Below are 16868 nucleotides of genomic sequence, written 5' to 3'. Positions count from 1 at the left end.
CACTGAAGAACATAGGTGGGGCTGTTAGCTGAAGCATGGTTGCCCGTTAATAAAACTCTAGTGAGGGAACTGCATTTTCTACTGACTCAATTTCTGATCTGTTCTTTGTCTCAAACTTGTGCTACAGGGCATACTGAAGACAACCCACCAGGAATCAGAGTGGATTCAAACTAAAATATTATGCAACATAGGATTTGTACAGTTCTCTTAATAATACGCATTTTGGGGAGTCTGCATGGCACAGTTGGTCGAGCAACTGACTCTTGGTTTCCGCTTAGGTCCTGATCTCAGTATCCTGAGATCAAGCCCCCGGTCAGCCTCCGAGCTCAGCATGGAGTCTGCTTGAAAATTCTTCTCTCCCACTCCCTCTGACCTTCCTGCTCCCGTTCTCTCTCTATCTCGCTTTCACTCTCAAATAAATAAATAAATCTTCAAACAAACAAACAGTATACATTTTTGGGTCTAGTTTTTCCAGAGCCTGACCAAGGACAAGCTGTCAAGTATTAGACTGGGTATTTGACTTCTGTCCGGGTCTATGGGCCTAGATTTATTCGCCTGTATATAGCATGAATATTAGCAAATAACCATAGAATACTTTTTAGTTCTATGAAATTGAACTATTTTCCACTAAATAGGAATGATAATAATAGGTAACATTTGGGTAGGATTAACTTGTGCCAGTCAGTGCATTTGCTTTCCAAATTCTGTCTCATTTAATTCACACATAATCTTGAAATAGTTCTATTATTCTCCCCATTTTAAAAATGAGGAAAATAAATGAGATTTAGAAAGATTAAATAACTCCTTAAAGTCACAAGCATTAGCCCCAGTGAGTGAGAACACACCCTCCCTACTACTATATCAAACGTTGCCAGCTTTAGGCTGATTCTAGAAAGCGCTCTACATATGTAATATACTAGTGTACATATCATTTCAGTTTCCCAAGTATTTGGCATGCATATCTTATTTGATCCTCACAACAACAGTATAATCTTGAAAATTGGTCTTATTCTCATTTATAGATCTAGAAAATGAAACTCAGATCACCTAGCTAGTAAGTAGCAGTTATATGGTGCCATCTTAAGTCTTCCAACTAGCGTGTTCTTTCATTACCCTAAATTTTCAAAGATAAATTTTATTTCTAACAGCTCTTACTATTTAAATGGTTTAATCTTTCATATTTTAATCACATCACTAAATGCGATTTTTAAAAGAGCAAATATTTCAGTTAGATAAGTGAAATGATAACTTTCCTAATTTTTAAAGCCATTATCTATAGAAAGACATTAGACATAGAAAAACAGTTTTAAAGTGTCAATTATATTTCAACATAAGGAAATAGTCATATAAATGTGTTTTTGTGCTTGATAAGTGTAATTACATCTAGAATTATAATCAATTATCTAAGAATTTCTTTTTTCTCTGCATCTCTAATTAATACCATTTTAGTAATAAAATGATTCAGATTTTCAATCCATTCATTTTGAATTGCTTTTATCCAACAGATATTTCATTTCTGAAGTTATCCCAAGAAAGTTTCAAAAGAAGTTTATCATAGGAAAGAAATGTACAATAATAATTGAGCTCCCCTTAGAATGATATAGGAAAGCCCAGTTAACCAGCAATAATTCATGTATCTGACATTTATAAAAGACGATCTGGAGGAAGGCTATGAGAAAGGGACCAATTACCATTCATTAAACCAGTTTTTAATTGTTACATAGTTTGCTTCATTCTAATTCCTACAGGTAGAAAACAATCTAAATGAAACAAATTGCAAGTTAGTGTTTATAGTGTCTTCCTAAAATTTTTAATTGCTTTACTGTTATTTTATCAGTAATCTGGGGTCATAACACATCCCAGAGTGAAAGAGTAGCTGTGTAACCTAAGTGGCTGTGTCCAACAATCAGCTTATGTTCTCATAAATCCTGTGCATTACCCCCTCTTGCTGCCCTGAAAAACTCACTCCATTAGCAAGAAGTGGAAAGTTAACTGATGGATTCCTGAGAGAGACAGAGGTTTGGCTGGGACTGACTGGGAGGGTGGGGCTCACATGGAACAGCACAGTGCTCCCCAGAGCCTTCCTCCTGGCCCCCAGCTAACATGGCCCCCAAGAAGCTGGTCCAACCTCGTCTTTGCTAGAGACTTTCAGCTCTCCACCTCCAGACTCTTCAGTTTTACATCTATGCTCATCACTTGTCAGCGTGTGTCTGTGTATGTGTGTGTGATGTAACAATATTTTGTCTGTCACAGTAAAAATGAGCATAATTAAACAGGGAAAGATAATGGAAGTTCCTATTTGTATTTTAAACACTATAAATGTTAAGTCTAAGGCTTTTGACATTTATCTGCTTTTTTTTTTTTCAACTGGACACATGCCATAGAAGATACTTTTGCTTTTTTGTTTGTTTTCAGTTGCAAGAGACCACAATCATTGACTTGTTTATTTTTGGTAATGGTGGCAAAGTGGTGTCAGCGTCACTCGGCGCTGTCATCTGGCTCTCACCACCACCACCAGGCATACATTTGAGAAACAGCTTACATAAGTTATAAGTCTGTAGCTTGGAAAAGAAAAAAAATCTCTTAATGTTTTGTATAAAAATACATATTTCTGGCATCCTATTGAAAATCTTCAGTCCCAAATTCCCACATGTTAACAATCAGCCAAAGCCAAGTGTTGGTTGACTCTGTTCATTTACATTTTCAGTTCTGAGTTCAGCTCTCCTGTCTACAGTAACTGAATCTACCATGTAGGTCTTCCTCACCAGCTAATCCAAAAAACTTTTGTGTCATTTCCATATATGCTCTTATTCTAAGATCATTAAAAAGTATATTTTCCATTTTAAAGTAATTTTTAGGTAGATTTTAAATTATCTTTGCATCTTAAAATGGAAGCAAAATCTTTAAACAATTGTGTAGTGTTACAGTACACAGCAATTATTGGGTGTGTCAGCTGCTCTTCTTTTATACAAAATGTAATTATTAACTTATTAAAAAACACTGTTATTACAATTGGCCTCACAAATATTGAAAAAGTAAATATTTGCACGTTAAGGACATCTTGGATTATTTTGTTCCCAAAACATCTATCAAAATAATGCTTAAGACTTCTCTGGGTCTTATTTTAGCACTGCATATGTCCTTGGAAGACAGCATAAAATGGCTTGGAGAAGTTATGGCTGAAATAGGACCATCCCATTCACAGAAAAATGAGGAATGGAATGTCTTTAATATAAAACAAGCCAATGCTGTCATCGATTACTTAAAAATCAGGTATGGATTTTTTTTTTCAGTAGCATTTATTTTTTCATTTCATTATCTTTTACAAAATGTCTATTAAATAGAAATGAATTTGATTTTTAGACATTTACAGAATTTATGCTGTAATTAACCCAGTCAATGATGAGAGAATATTAAAATCTTCCATCCAATAAATAAAATTCAGGACATTAAGTTTTTGGCTAACCTTCCATTCTTAAAAAGGTTTGTGTTTATAGGTATAATTTCATCTAGAATTATAATAAATTATCCAAAAATTTCTTTTTTTCTCTGAATCTCTAATTAATATTTTATTAACAAAATTATTATTTTAGATTAATCAGACTTGATTACAACAGACTCTATATTTTAGTAGTTGGCCTTGACATCAAAATTTCATATTTTAGAATAACATTCATTTCCATTTAAACATTTATTTTAATGTTTTATATTAGAAATTAAAGAGATTTATGTGCAAGCTTCCTCAAGTTTATTATGTGCCCTGAAATATTCTATAGTATTGACCAATTAAACTCATTAAGTTTTTCTTTATGCTTAGAAAATGATGGTGAATGGAGAGAAGGTATTTTTATTACAGTGATTCTTCATTGGTGAACTAAGAAATCTGTCTTTTTATATAATTGTCACAAGGTCTGCCTTAGAGGCATGCATCTCTCCCAAGGGACATTTTTAGAGTTTGCAAATATTTAAACAAGAGTTGGTAAAAATCTTTCTTTCGCCTAACTAAAAGCTTCTGCAGAATATCTTTTTTTCCTCCATTACTATATACTGCAGTGTTTTCCAATTTTAAATTTTAAAATTTCAAAATAAAGGTTGCTGCATGATGTCCTAGACATGCTCGTGGTTTGCTTGGCAAGGATCCTAGCTGTAGTCTGGAAGCTTTTTAAATATTAATATGTTTAATTTGATAATGCTTATATACTGTTTTCTGTCATGAATTAATAACAGTATATGATATAATATGTTTTTATATGATAGCATTTGATATATTTGATTTCTTAATATAAAACATATACCTCCTAATGTGTGTCTCTCACTAAAAGCTACAGTACTCTTCAAATCAATTAAAGTAAAGCAAGGTCCTTGGGTGGGAGGAAGGAAGGGTGTTGAAATCCAGAATTGGAGAACCTGTTCCCCGAGGTCTTTCAGTCCATCAGCATCGCTGGGTGAGGGGAATTCTCTGCACATTTGTATAGCATCCTTCTTTCCTTTTTTTATTTATTTTTTATTTATTTTTTTAATCTATTTGATACCACCAGGTCTCTCTTTGAAGAACACATTATTACATCTGAGCTCTAAGCCCTGGAAGTTTATAATGGGCACCGGGACTGGTAGTTAACCGTAACAGCTAAACTCATGCAGGCGTTCTAAGGACACCTTCTAGGTTGTGAAAGATGGCACCTCTTTTCTCTTTCATCTTGTCTCTCTGGACAGACACTCATCAGTGAACTTCTTGACATTTCATTTCAGAAAATGGTTACGTTAGGAAGGGATGTCAGTATTAGTCACTATTAAATGTTTACCAGGGTAACTTTACTTACCAAAAATTTCTACTCTTATTTCTAAAAACAACAACAAAAAAGTAATATTTGAGAGATTAGTCATGTAAAGTAAATCAGAACTATTTTTGATGCTATTAAATCTTCATATTGTGATTTCAAAGAAATTGTACATTTTAAATGCATCCGTTACAGAAAATAAAATATCAGTTAGTATAATATCTAGAATTGATTCTGATGTTGTGTAAAAAGAAATGTCCTTTTCTACAATTCCTATTTAGAATGACTTATAGGTCCACAAATATAAATTTAATGGCAATTAAACCATGTAATATTTTTCATTTTAATGACTACAAAGAAGTTTTATAAATATGAAGCTAACTCAATTATTGAAAGTATAAGCATGTTTCAATTTAATCTGATATTAAATTTACTCAACCAGTGAAAGCTCTCATCAATTTAGGGAGAGTAGTTTTTAGAACATGACCTATAACACGTGAAACTTAACTGGCAATAAAATTGAAATTTTATTTGATACTGTTAATAGAATCTAAATTGTATATTCTATCATGTGTCTGTGACTTGAAAAAAACTAATACCAAAATTCTCTAACATTAAGTACTGACCGATCTACTCATGCAATATATACATTGATATATTTTATGTAATATATACAAATATAAATGCTACTGCAGCTTTTCAATATAAGGCATCATTTAGATATATCTAGTCCAAGTATCCATCTGTCATTGTGTATTCTACCTATTCCTTGGGAATTAGGTGAAGGTAATGTGCCCAGGCATTTACTCAATATAAGAAAATCAACACTGCCCCTCTGTGCACAACAGGGTATCCTACTTCCTGGCATGGAGCCCAGATGTCTTGACCCATTTTATTCCTCCCTTTGATTTAGGACTAAGACAAGATGTTTGACAAAATAGTCTAGGGGCTTGAGTCAGCTGGAAGTCTTCCTTCTAAAGGAAGAAGGAGGAAATGTATTCCCATAGCAGAGGTGTCACTTTGGACCAGAGTGAGGCAATGGAGGCAACTTGACCTGGCTCTGAAAAGTGCCTCCTCCCTAGGTGACCCCCTCCCCTCATCTGTCTTACCCTAGTCCTGGCCTTGCCCCAACTTGCATCTTTGACCACTGCATCCAAGTCATGAATTTTATTTTCATTGTAAGAACTGAACTTCCCTTTTGGCATAAGACAATCTAATTCCTATACACAATGAGGAGAATAAGGCTGAAAGATTATAAAATTGCAGGAAGGAAGATTTATGAATTAACTTCTTTGTGTAATATGAGATGGAAGGAAAATTTTACACTAATTCACTGACAGGAAGCCAAGTTATTTCCAAATACTCTACAGTCTTTAATTTTTCTGCTCAAAATCAGTTATTGCCAGTGTAATATTTTTAACCTTAAAGCTTTCTCTAGCTAAGCAATGTAAGGGAAGGAGAATTTGAATTTATTTTGCTTCATTGAATCATCAAACTTCACTAATCTTGATGTATTTTCTAGCCAACAAATCAAAGTAATGTCAAAAGCTAAGTTAGTTTTCTGAGTGTTGATGACTAATTTGAACATACGAGGGTTTTTTAAAAAAAAAAATGACTGAGTTTGCATACCCATCATTTTTTAATGGTTTGTGTTAGTAGTGAAATCAACTGCTGATATAACTCAGAGAGACCCAGCTGCCTGAGGATTTCTTCATTGATTTCAAATGAATTGAAACTTTGATCCATTACAGCATTCAGGAGAAGCCATTATTATACATGCTCTGTAGCTACATTTTGCAAATGTTAATTTCTCAGTTATATTAAAATCAATTTTCTTAAATAGCAAAAGGCACCAGAGTGAAAGAGAAACCACTAAGACAATTTTTTTTGTTCTTGGGCATTTTGCTGTATTATGAGTCTATTAATTTTCCCAACCAGCAGGAAGAGAATTAGAAAAATTCAAATATTATCATAAACAGGATATTAGAAATCAGCCCTTCAGTAAATTTTTAACTCTCAATAATACATTGCTGAGATTTTTTAAACTTACTAGAAAAACTTGTTTTAAGACTCCTATCTTTTAGCTCTTCACAGTTTTTATACACTGACCACCTAGTCTTTGGGTAGAAACTGAAGAAGTTATCTTTCTTAAATTAATTCCTCATTTTGACGTGTGATCAAATATTCTACAAGAAAACCAGACAACTTCTAAATGGATTTCAGTTCATGTTGCCTCATTTTCAGGTGTTATCAGAGATTAATTTAATCTTGAAACAGTTTGAGAATATGAGAATTGATACAGAGGTAGATTATAGAATTCAGTGCCATTCAGTCCCGAGGAAATTGACTCTAGTCTGAAGCAGAACATAAAAAATAATGTGAAATTTGGTGTTATTTAAGGACAGTGCATTATTTGGTTGTCAACCAAGAAAAGTCAAGATGCAATCTAATTGCTCCCTTATCCCAAATCTATCCATTCATCACAGATTAATTTACTGATCTTATATTAGGTACTGCGTTATACTGTCAAGGTCTCAAAAAAGTAAATCATTGGTTTCTCACCATTTCTGGACAATTCATTTGGAATAAAAGATGTAGCTAACTCCATATTAGTGTTTAATGCCTTTTGCTTGGTCACTATGAACAACCTTCCTTTAATAAATACTCTCACATATTTATTTTCTTTCCTAAAATAAACTTGCAAATTTATTTTGTATTTCAGCTTATTTCAACACTACAAGCTATATGAGTTTCTATTCTATTCTACCAGGGAAGAAATTGTGATAGGAACTGAGGTAAGTAATTTATCTAGATGGAACCAATTAAGCTGAATCACTTAATGCATGCTGATCAGCATCTGGATCTTTAACTGCTTAAAGCAACTTCTTGTCAGGATTACTCAAGTGTTAATATCACCAACTAGTAGTTTGCAAAAAGAATAATTACATAAAGTGAGCTTTGGATTAAGAAAATAAGCTGTCTTGCGGCATTAAAAGCATTGTTAATCACATATACTTTATGTATTTATGGATTATTTGACAAAGCAAAATTGAATGGGTTATGTATGTCTTCATACAAAGAAAATTGGGAAAAGTGAGATAAATTAATTCAGTTAAATCTCTTCTAATTTCACATTTTTTTTCAATCTACTCATTTTTTAAGGTCTAATTCAAATCCCACTTCCTCACTGGAGCAAATCTTCCTTAATTGCATTGCATCTCAAAGGAAGGGTTTAGACAAAGTCTTTAATCACATTCTATTATTTTATTCTAGTTGATCTCTTTCTGCTGAATACTGGTTACTCTTACTACACCAATAAGCACATAAATATGCACTATGCTATATGGTTTTCTAATTATTTTTCGTGGATTAATATAGTCAACACAATTCAACTGTAATTTCCTTGACGGCAAGGATGAGGCGCTGTTTTTCTACCAAAGCACAGAGTATAATGCCCCAGAGTGGCCCTCAATTAATACATAAGTGATTCCGTGACATTGAATACAATAGCATTTCTATGAAAAATGATGTACTTGAAGATACTTTAGAACAGCTTTACGTATTCATAATTGCAATAAATTAATCCTGGGCAAGAAAACATCTTAAGGAGGGTAAAGATTCCATAAAAAGTGCTCCTTAAGTTCTCAACTACTGGAGGAGGCTACGTTGCCCAGAAGTATCAGACGTAGGAGTGGCCATGGTCACAAATAAACAGTACATAAGTGATATTTATGTGATCTTTATAATTTTCTTGATATTAAGCACCAGGTGGAATGTGCCAACCGTTCTGTCTGCCAGAGTGTTGTTATTCTGGAGTTTATAAAGCACTTACTTCATAAACACCTCAGTCACTGTTACTCATCCTCCATGTGGGTACTTGTTCTAATGCTGGCCTTTTAAGTGAATTGAAGGAAAACAAGGAGCCCTTTTTGCCTTTGACTTTCCTTAAAATTTCTTCTTTGTGATCTCATCATACTATGTCTTAAATTAGGTGTCTCTTGACAAAGTTTTACTGAAAACATTTCCATTGGAGAATTACATCATGTAGGGCACAGTGTTGCAATAATGATCGGTTTGGAATACAACCCTATCTCATCTATTCAGCAAAACTTTGGGGAAATGATAATGGCTTCAACAGCATAAGCAGATATTTAGAATCATCAAGAAAAAATTTCATAAAGAACTCCCTTTTCCCTTTGTTAGTGGCACAATCATGCCTTTCTTCTTTGGTGTAAGGATATATTTAGGTGACATTTATGCTTATGGAAAGATAAAATGGAGAAAGTAGACTGGGATTGGCGCCTTTATTTTCCTTTGTCTTTTGTATTTTCTCCAAGCTGACCAGAGCTATAAAAAAATCTTTAATGAAGGGATATTGGGTCTTCAAGAATTAGACCACTCATGGTATTTTAAAGGATTAACCAAAGCAAGTATTATACTACAATATTTAATGGCATTGTGGAAGTGTGTGATAACCCTTGGTGCAAATATGTTTTTTAATTAACAACCTTTATAGAGGAGGCAGAGGTCTGCCCCGCTAATGTGATTATTCATGCTGACCTCAGTTCTCTGGAACCAAGTAAGGTCCACACAACAATTGCATAAATGTTCCAAATTTAACTCTCAGGCTAGCATGCAAATTAAAGAACACTGACAAAATTTAGTTTCTTTCCTAATTGTGGATCGGCGATTATAACAAAGCACATAAATTCCCTCCAAGGATAATTACTAAATGTTAACTTCTGTTAAGAAAAGAACATAAATAAACCATACTCATACTTCTCTTGGGTTTTAACATGCAGTTCATTCAGTGGTTCACAGATTGTATATGTTGAAAGGCAGTAAACAACCAGAATAAGCTAGGAGAATGACAGAATGAAAGCAGCAAATTTCCATAGTTGTAGCCACTAGAGAGGATGAAGTATATGAGTTTCACTCACGATTTAAAGAGATGAGTCACTGAATTCTACTCCTGAAACCAACATTGCACTGTGTTAACTAAAATTTAAATATACATAAATAAATAAATAAATAAAATGGAAACTAACTAAATAAATACAGAGATGAAGACTCCTTTTTAGTCACTTAAGCCAGGAACTCTCCATGTCTTGTTTTGACAATGCAATTAGCCCACAGATCCTCTAACACAAGAATTGTAAGGGAATCAGATTCTCCTTTGGGGATATGTATCTTCCTTGGCCTAAGGCCGCACCCAGAAAGAAACCTGGAAACTGCTATGTTCTTTGTTTTTGTTACCTAAAAACTACACGAAACACTTAATAATTGCACACAAAGAACACCATAAGATATTAGCAATGGTGATGATCAAACTCATAGCAGATACCCGAAGTCATGGCTCTAGTCAGGTGTCTACCACCAGGCATCTATTAAAGTGAGATGATATAGCTATAAAATTACTTATTTATTCATTCAACATATGTTACCAGGTCCCTATTACCTTGAAGGGTTTGTTAATTTCCAGGGACACACAATGATAAGCAACAATTCTTTTCCTCAAGGAGTTAACTGTCTAATGAGAGGAGAAAGTTGATTAAATAATTAATTATAGTGGGTCACCTGGGTGGCTCCGTCGTTAAGCATCTGCCTTCAGCTCAGGGTGTGATCCTGGATCCCTGGGATCCAGCACCCATCAGGCTCTTCTGCTGGGAGCTTGCTTCTTCTCCTCCCACTACCCCTGCTTGTGTTCCCTCTCTCATTGGCTTGCTTTCTCTCTGTCAAATAAATAAATAAAATCTTTTTAAAAAAATTAATTATAGTGAAGGACCCAAAATGTTGTGATCCTATGAGAACAAATAGAAGACAAAGAGGAATATCTAACCTGTAGAGTTAAGGATTATAGAGGTTTCTAAGAACAAGTGAAATCTAAGCGGAAATCCAAAGGTTGTGAATGAGTTAGGCAGTGTACTGTAATTTTTTTTTTTTTTAGTGTCATGAAAGAAATCCTACTCAAAATAGTTCAAGCAATTAAAAAAAAAAAAAAAAGGAAGGGTATATTACTTGATCACCAACTGGTAAATAGAAAGTGAGCTGGACTAAGGTTAACTGGCTCTAACTAGTCAAACAATGTGAACATGTGAATGTGCATATGCAAGGATATATCCAATTCTCATCTCTCTTAGACCTTTTTAATCTCTTTCCTCTGATTCCTTTTGTTTTGGTCTCATTGCCTTCTGCTGCACAGTCCTTCCTCCCGCTGGTGGGAGACATGACAGAGGGAGCTGCAGTTTAGTAACTCCAGGAGAAAGGGACATTCCTCCTCACATTGTTAACATTATTGGCTAGGCTTGTGCTACGTGTCCACTCTCTATTAATCACCATGGCCAGAGGAGTGGAGTAATGCTACTAGAAGATCCAAGTAAGCCATTTTGAATGGGTGACAGTGGATGAATAGATCCCCCAAAGAAACAGAAAGAGCCTTTGCAAAAGGGAAGAATGACTTTACCAAAAGAGTGAACTAAGCGGGCATGTATGACTCTTCCATCCCAAATTCCACGAGAGGCCAAAAATTTCAAAAGTCTATAATGCTATGGATAAAAGATTTTATAACATGTAAAATTATAGATTGCTGTTTAGATGAAACCACAGCCTCATACATACAAAGAAGATGCAACCGAGTTAATGAACTTTCTGTAGACATCCGTGACTGATAAGGAAAGGGGAGAAAGTTTTAGAAGGAAAAAAGCATGTAGGGGACTGCTTACAGAGCAACTACACTATTCAGCCCCTTCACCCTCTGCTGCTTGTGCAGAGCACAGGGACTCCATAGTATTTGCTCCTAAACTAAAGAAGCTAGTATGGACATTGACACCAAAGAGGAGAGCAGTTCTGAAGTTTCCAGGAGAAATGACGAATATACCCTGAGTATAAGGTACTGGCACATCTAACTGCCACTATTATTTGCCCCTCTCCTATAGTCTCTGGCGACAAACTTCAGCAAACAAACATCTCCAGGCAAGTAAAACAAGACCATCTAATGTAAAGATAAGCTGGCAGTCCAAAAACACCAAGCAGTTGAGTAAAATAAAATCACAGATAGACATGAAACTCTATTAACAAATCAAAGAAGAGCTGAGGAACAGAGTTGATAGAGCAAATGGTAGAAGATTTAAGTATGATTAATATTCTCAACAAAGTTTGAAAGTTTAGTGTATTCTTGAAAAAGGAACTAATAGAGATCCTGGAAATTTAAAATAAGATTTGAAAACTTTCAATAAAGTATCAGGTATAATTTTATGTTGATAGGTTTGAAAATCTAGAAAAAACCATAGTTGGAACTGTAAATTACCAATATTTACTTGAGGGGATTTAGAAAATCTTAACAGAATGATAATTACATAAGACATTGAAAAGTCCAAACGTAAAAATGGCTTCAGACCTAGAAGATTTTACAGGCTAGTTTCACCAACATTTCTAAAGTAGATAATTCCCTTTTATATAAAAATTATGATAGAGGATAGAAGGAGTTCGTGAGCTTTCAACTCATTCTTTGAAGTTAGTATAATTCTGAGAATGCTTTCAACTTATTCTATGAATTGATAATGAATTATAACCAAAAGTGAAAAAGAATAACACAAAGTTATGGGCAATCTCAGGTATGAAAATAGATGCAACAATCTTAAATAAAATATTAGGAAGTGAAATATAGCAGAAGATTGAATGTTCAAATAGGATTTATTCCATATGTGGAAGGTTGGTTTAACTGTGGGATATCTGTTAATGCAACTCAGTACATTATCAGCTTATGGGGAGAAAAACCAAGTGACCATCTCAATAGATACAATATAAAGTATTTGATAAAATTAGACACCCATTTTTCACTTGAAAAAAACTTCAGTTTATCAGTAATATATAACTATATTCCTAACTGACAATATACCAACATAAGAAACTCTCTAAAAATATCTTAATGAAAACATTAAAATAACCATAAGGAATACAACAAAGCTGATTATTATTACCAACATTGCTTTTTAGTTCCTAGCCAATGGAATAAAGCAAAAAAGAAGTCAAAAGTAGAAGAAAAAGAAAAATATTGAAAATAAGACACAAAGCTTTCATTGTTTGCAGATGGTATTATATGAAACCATCAATTAGAATATAATATTTTCTTATTTATTAGTAACAACCCAATAGAAAAGGATCACTCCGATAATAATAAAAACTATAACATTTTTACAAATGACCAAAACATGCAAGGGTAATACAAAAAAATTAAGTCGTTTTAGTAAAGATAATTGTTTTTAATTCTGAGTAAATGGAAAGTAAAAGATGCTCCCAGTTGAGAAGACTCAATTTATGAAGATATCATGTCATTCCAAATTAACCTGTAAACTCAGCATAATCACAAAGTGCCATGATTATTGTGGCAATTTACCAAGTAATTTTTTTAAAATTTTTATTGTCGAACATTTCAATCAAATACAAAGTAGAAGGAATAGGATATTAACCCTCATTTACCGACTAACTATTCAACAGTTATGATCTTATGGCCATAATGGTTAAGCATTTTAATATGTGATTCTAAAATATAATGAATTTAAAGTAACTCTTCAATATCATCACATACACAGCTATTGTTTAAAAGCCCCTGATTATCTTATAAGTTGCCTGTATTTGTGTTTTATTTATGTATCCATGTGTTTGTATGTTTGTTTGAAGTAGCACCCAAATAAAATATCCATGTTGCAATTAAATTCTTATGTCATTTTAAATTTATAGGTTCACTATTTGTATTTTTTTATTTCCTTATAATTTCTTTGTTGAAAAATCCACATCTTCTGTCCTATAGAATTCTCCACAGCCTAGTTTGCCAATTGCGTTCCTGTGCTATTCTTAACATTTCTCTATCTTCCATATTTCTAGTGAATGGGTAGTTAAATGTTGGAAGACTGACTGGATTTCAGTTCAAATGCTTTGAAAGAAGAATTTATAGGTGGTTCTGTACAATTATATTAGGAGGCAAATAGGTCTGGTTTTCTTTTTTGTGATGTTAGCAACCTCTGATCACCATTACTTAGATCTATTATTCCATTAAGGGTTAAAAATGATGATATTCTACTTCGTCATTCTTTTTTCATTTATGAGCTGGATACTTCTATAAAAAGAAACTTCCACCCTTTAATTATTTGGTTAAACTGAGGTACAGTTTATATAGAAAAGACAGGATAATTGCTAGATTCTTCTTCTTTCTTTAATAGTTTTCAAAACAATAAGTTGGATTTTTAGTATCCTCCAAAAGTGACTGTGATAGACTGAATGATTCCCCCCACCCAGCTCAAGATGCTTGAATACTAATTCCTGGAACCTCTGAATGTGTAGTCTTACATGGCAAAAGGGGCTTTGCAGATGTGACTAAATTAAAGGATTTGAAATGGGGAGATTATCATGGATTATCTAAGTGGGCTCAATGTAATCATAAGGTTCCTTATAAAAGAAAAAGGAAGAAAGGAGAGTCAGAGTCAGAGACAGGGAGAGAAATTTAAAGATGCTGTTACTAGCCTTAAAAATGGAGGAAGAAACCAGGAGCGAAGGAATTAAGGTAGCCTCTAGGGGGATAGATAAGGCAAGAAACAGATTCTCCTAGACAGGCTCTAGGATGGATGCAGCCCTGTCAACATGTTAAGTTGAGAACTTCTGACATCCATAACTGTAAGATAAATCTGTGTTGTTTTAAGCCACTCAGTTTGTGGTAATTTGCTATAGCATGAATAGGAAACTAATATAGACTTTGATTTAATAGCACACATTTGTTGCATTTTGATCTATTTTAATTACTATTCTTATTAATGCTCAAGTTGTCTCCTCTTTGACCAATGACCCCACTAGTCTGTTTGTCAATCCCTGTCTGAATACCATATTGTTTTAACTACCGTAGCTTTACAGACTGTTTTGGTATCTGATATGGCAATGCCTTTTCCTCTTCCTCCTCTTCCATTACTCTTCCTCCCATCTCCTCTTCCTCCTCCTCCTTTGTCATTATCATCATCATCATCATCATCATCATCATCACCATCATCACCATTATCAGTATACAGTTGATTATATAGTTCAGATATGATAGTTTATTTTTCCTTCAATATAAAATTTAGAATTAAATTCATGTGTGTGTTTCTAGTATGTAACATATACAAGTATTCAGAAAAGTGGCATTTAAAACCAGTCAGGATAATGTGCTATGTGTTTGATTTAAAAAGTTAGATTTCTACCTCACCCCAAACTTGAAAATGAGCCTAACCTATTAAGAGATCTATTTCCTATAACAGCAGACATATCCCATAATGAGAAATTATAATTTGGCCCCACACTTCTCCTAAAAACAACTAGAAAATCTGGACAAGTCTTTTTTTTAAAGACTTAAATGTTTGAAAGTATTGGAACTAGAAAAGTTAAAAAAAAAAAATGGAGGCCAAAGAAGTGAGTCTGCATTTGGAAATGGTTTGGTAGACACATGGTACTAGGAGAACAAAAACTAGAGGAGAAGGAAACAGTAAATCTGACAAGTTGCATGTTGGGACTCCAAAGGACCATACATGAAGAAATGAGCCCTGTCATAAACTGAACTTCAGCTTCAAATTATCTCAGATTTTTGTAGATTTAAGAGTATCCATGTGTAGTTCCATTAACCTCCTCTGTAGAGTAAAACAAACTCAACAGTTTTTTTTTATAACCAGTGTCTGTCACTCACTAAAATTGTGAGGCACACAAAAAATAGAAATAGACCCATAAGTATTTCAGATGCTGGAGTTATTAGTCATGCACTATAAAATAATTATGCTTAAGAAATAAGAAATATTCTGGAAAGTCAAATACAAGATAGTGAATTTCAGCAGAAAATTAGAAACTATTAAAAATACTAAATGGATATTCTGGAATTAGAAAATATAATAATTGAAATTAATAACCAAATGGATGTGTTTAACAACAGGTAGCAATGACTACAGAGAAAATTGGTAAATTGGAAGGTAAATCAAAAGAAAATACCAAAGATGAAGCATGGCTATGCAAAAGCATAATAAACACAGTAAAATGTATAGGAGAATACTGATAGAGTGAAAAAGGCATGCCATAGAGCAACTGAAGTCAATTCCACAATGAAAAGGTAGACACAACATTTGAAGAATTAATTTTCTAGAAATAATAAACTTCACACCACTTTAGCTTTGATTTACCTCTAAACATACCATATAGTAAAATTCACATCTAAGCATACAATAGTAAAATCTCTAAAAACCTTAGTACTGGTTTCCAGATCTGCACGTACGGAGTTTGAATTCTCCACTTGATCCTAACAAAGACTAAAAAGCTGAAGAGACTGAAAATCAACAACTCTTCTTGGATATATATGAGAGGGAGGGACACAGGGCAAATGGTTGCCCCCAAGATTGGGGAGATGGACAGGCAAATTCAGGTCACTGTGGCTTCTTGTAACAGACTTATGAGTAGAAACTGCCATGGGAACCAGTGCCAGGGTAAGAAAACCTGAAATGCAGTTGATGAATTGCTGGAGGCTCAGTGCTAACAACTCTTGAGAGTTAAAAACTCCAAATGGGCCCAGTCATGAGGGGCCCCACTACATTGTGAGATTTACCTCCCAGAGCTTGATCAGAAGTCCACAGTAAATATTGAGAAAAATGCCATTGTATTTCTGGCAGGGAGAGAGGAAAAAGAACCACTTTGAAATATGCCAGACCACTTAGTTATTCTTAACAAGACCTGCACTCAAGGGAAATGAGTTAACCAGAGCCTAACCTGCTGAGGTATTATCACAATCTGATCAAGCTGCGTAAATGGAAACACCCAACTCCAGCCCACTCTAGCCATCCTGTCCCATCTAAGAAGGGAGAAAAAAGCAGAAACTCTTGTGAAGTTTGCAGTCCAGAGGCACAGGCTCCCCAAAGACCAATATGTTTTCATAGAACCATAGAGCATGTTCTCTACCCTCATGCCTTACCACTGCATTACTAAAGGCCTACATCCAGTAGTTTCTTTTGCCACTTTACCATTTACATTAGCTCCAAAACCTGAAATACTTAGGTATAAGTTTAAATAAATAAGTACAACATTTGTATG

The 16868-nt window shown here is 34.0% G+C and overlaps 1 protein-coding gene across 2 annotated transcripts in view; it reads left to right on the top strand.

The window, feature by feature from the left end:
• Positions 1 to 16868, top strand: part of CABCOCO1 (ciliary associated calcium binding coiled-coil 1) — a 111133-nt gene that overhangs the window by 26405 nt on the left and 67860 nt on the right. For both annotated transcript variants that reach the window (XM_040624344.1, XM_040624342.1), the window contains exons 4-5: positions 3129 to 3273; positions 7501 to 7573. In XM_040624344.1, the coding sequence (XP_040480278.1) occupies positions 3129 to 3273; positions 7501 to 7573 (218 nt within the window). The remainder of the gene's footprint in view (positions 1 to 3128; positions 3274 to 7500; positions 7574 to 16868) is intronic.

The sequence above is a fragment of the Ursus maritimus genome, unplaced genomic scaffold (genome assembly GCF_017311325.1).
Source record: "Ursus maritimus isolate PB19 unplaced genomic scaffold, ASM1731132v1 scaffold_7, whole genome shotgun sequence".
Classification (NCBI taxonomy): domain Eukaryota; kingdom Metazoa; phylum Chordata; class Mammalia; order Carnivora; family Ursidae; genus Ursus; species Ursus maritimus.
Note: the sequence above shows the minus strand (reverse complement) of the source record. Positions and strands in the feature narration are given on the sequence as shown.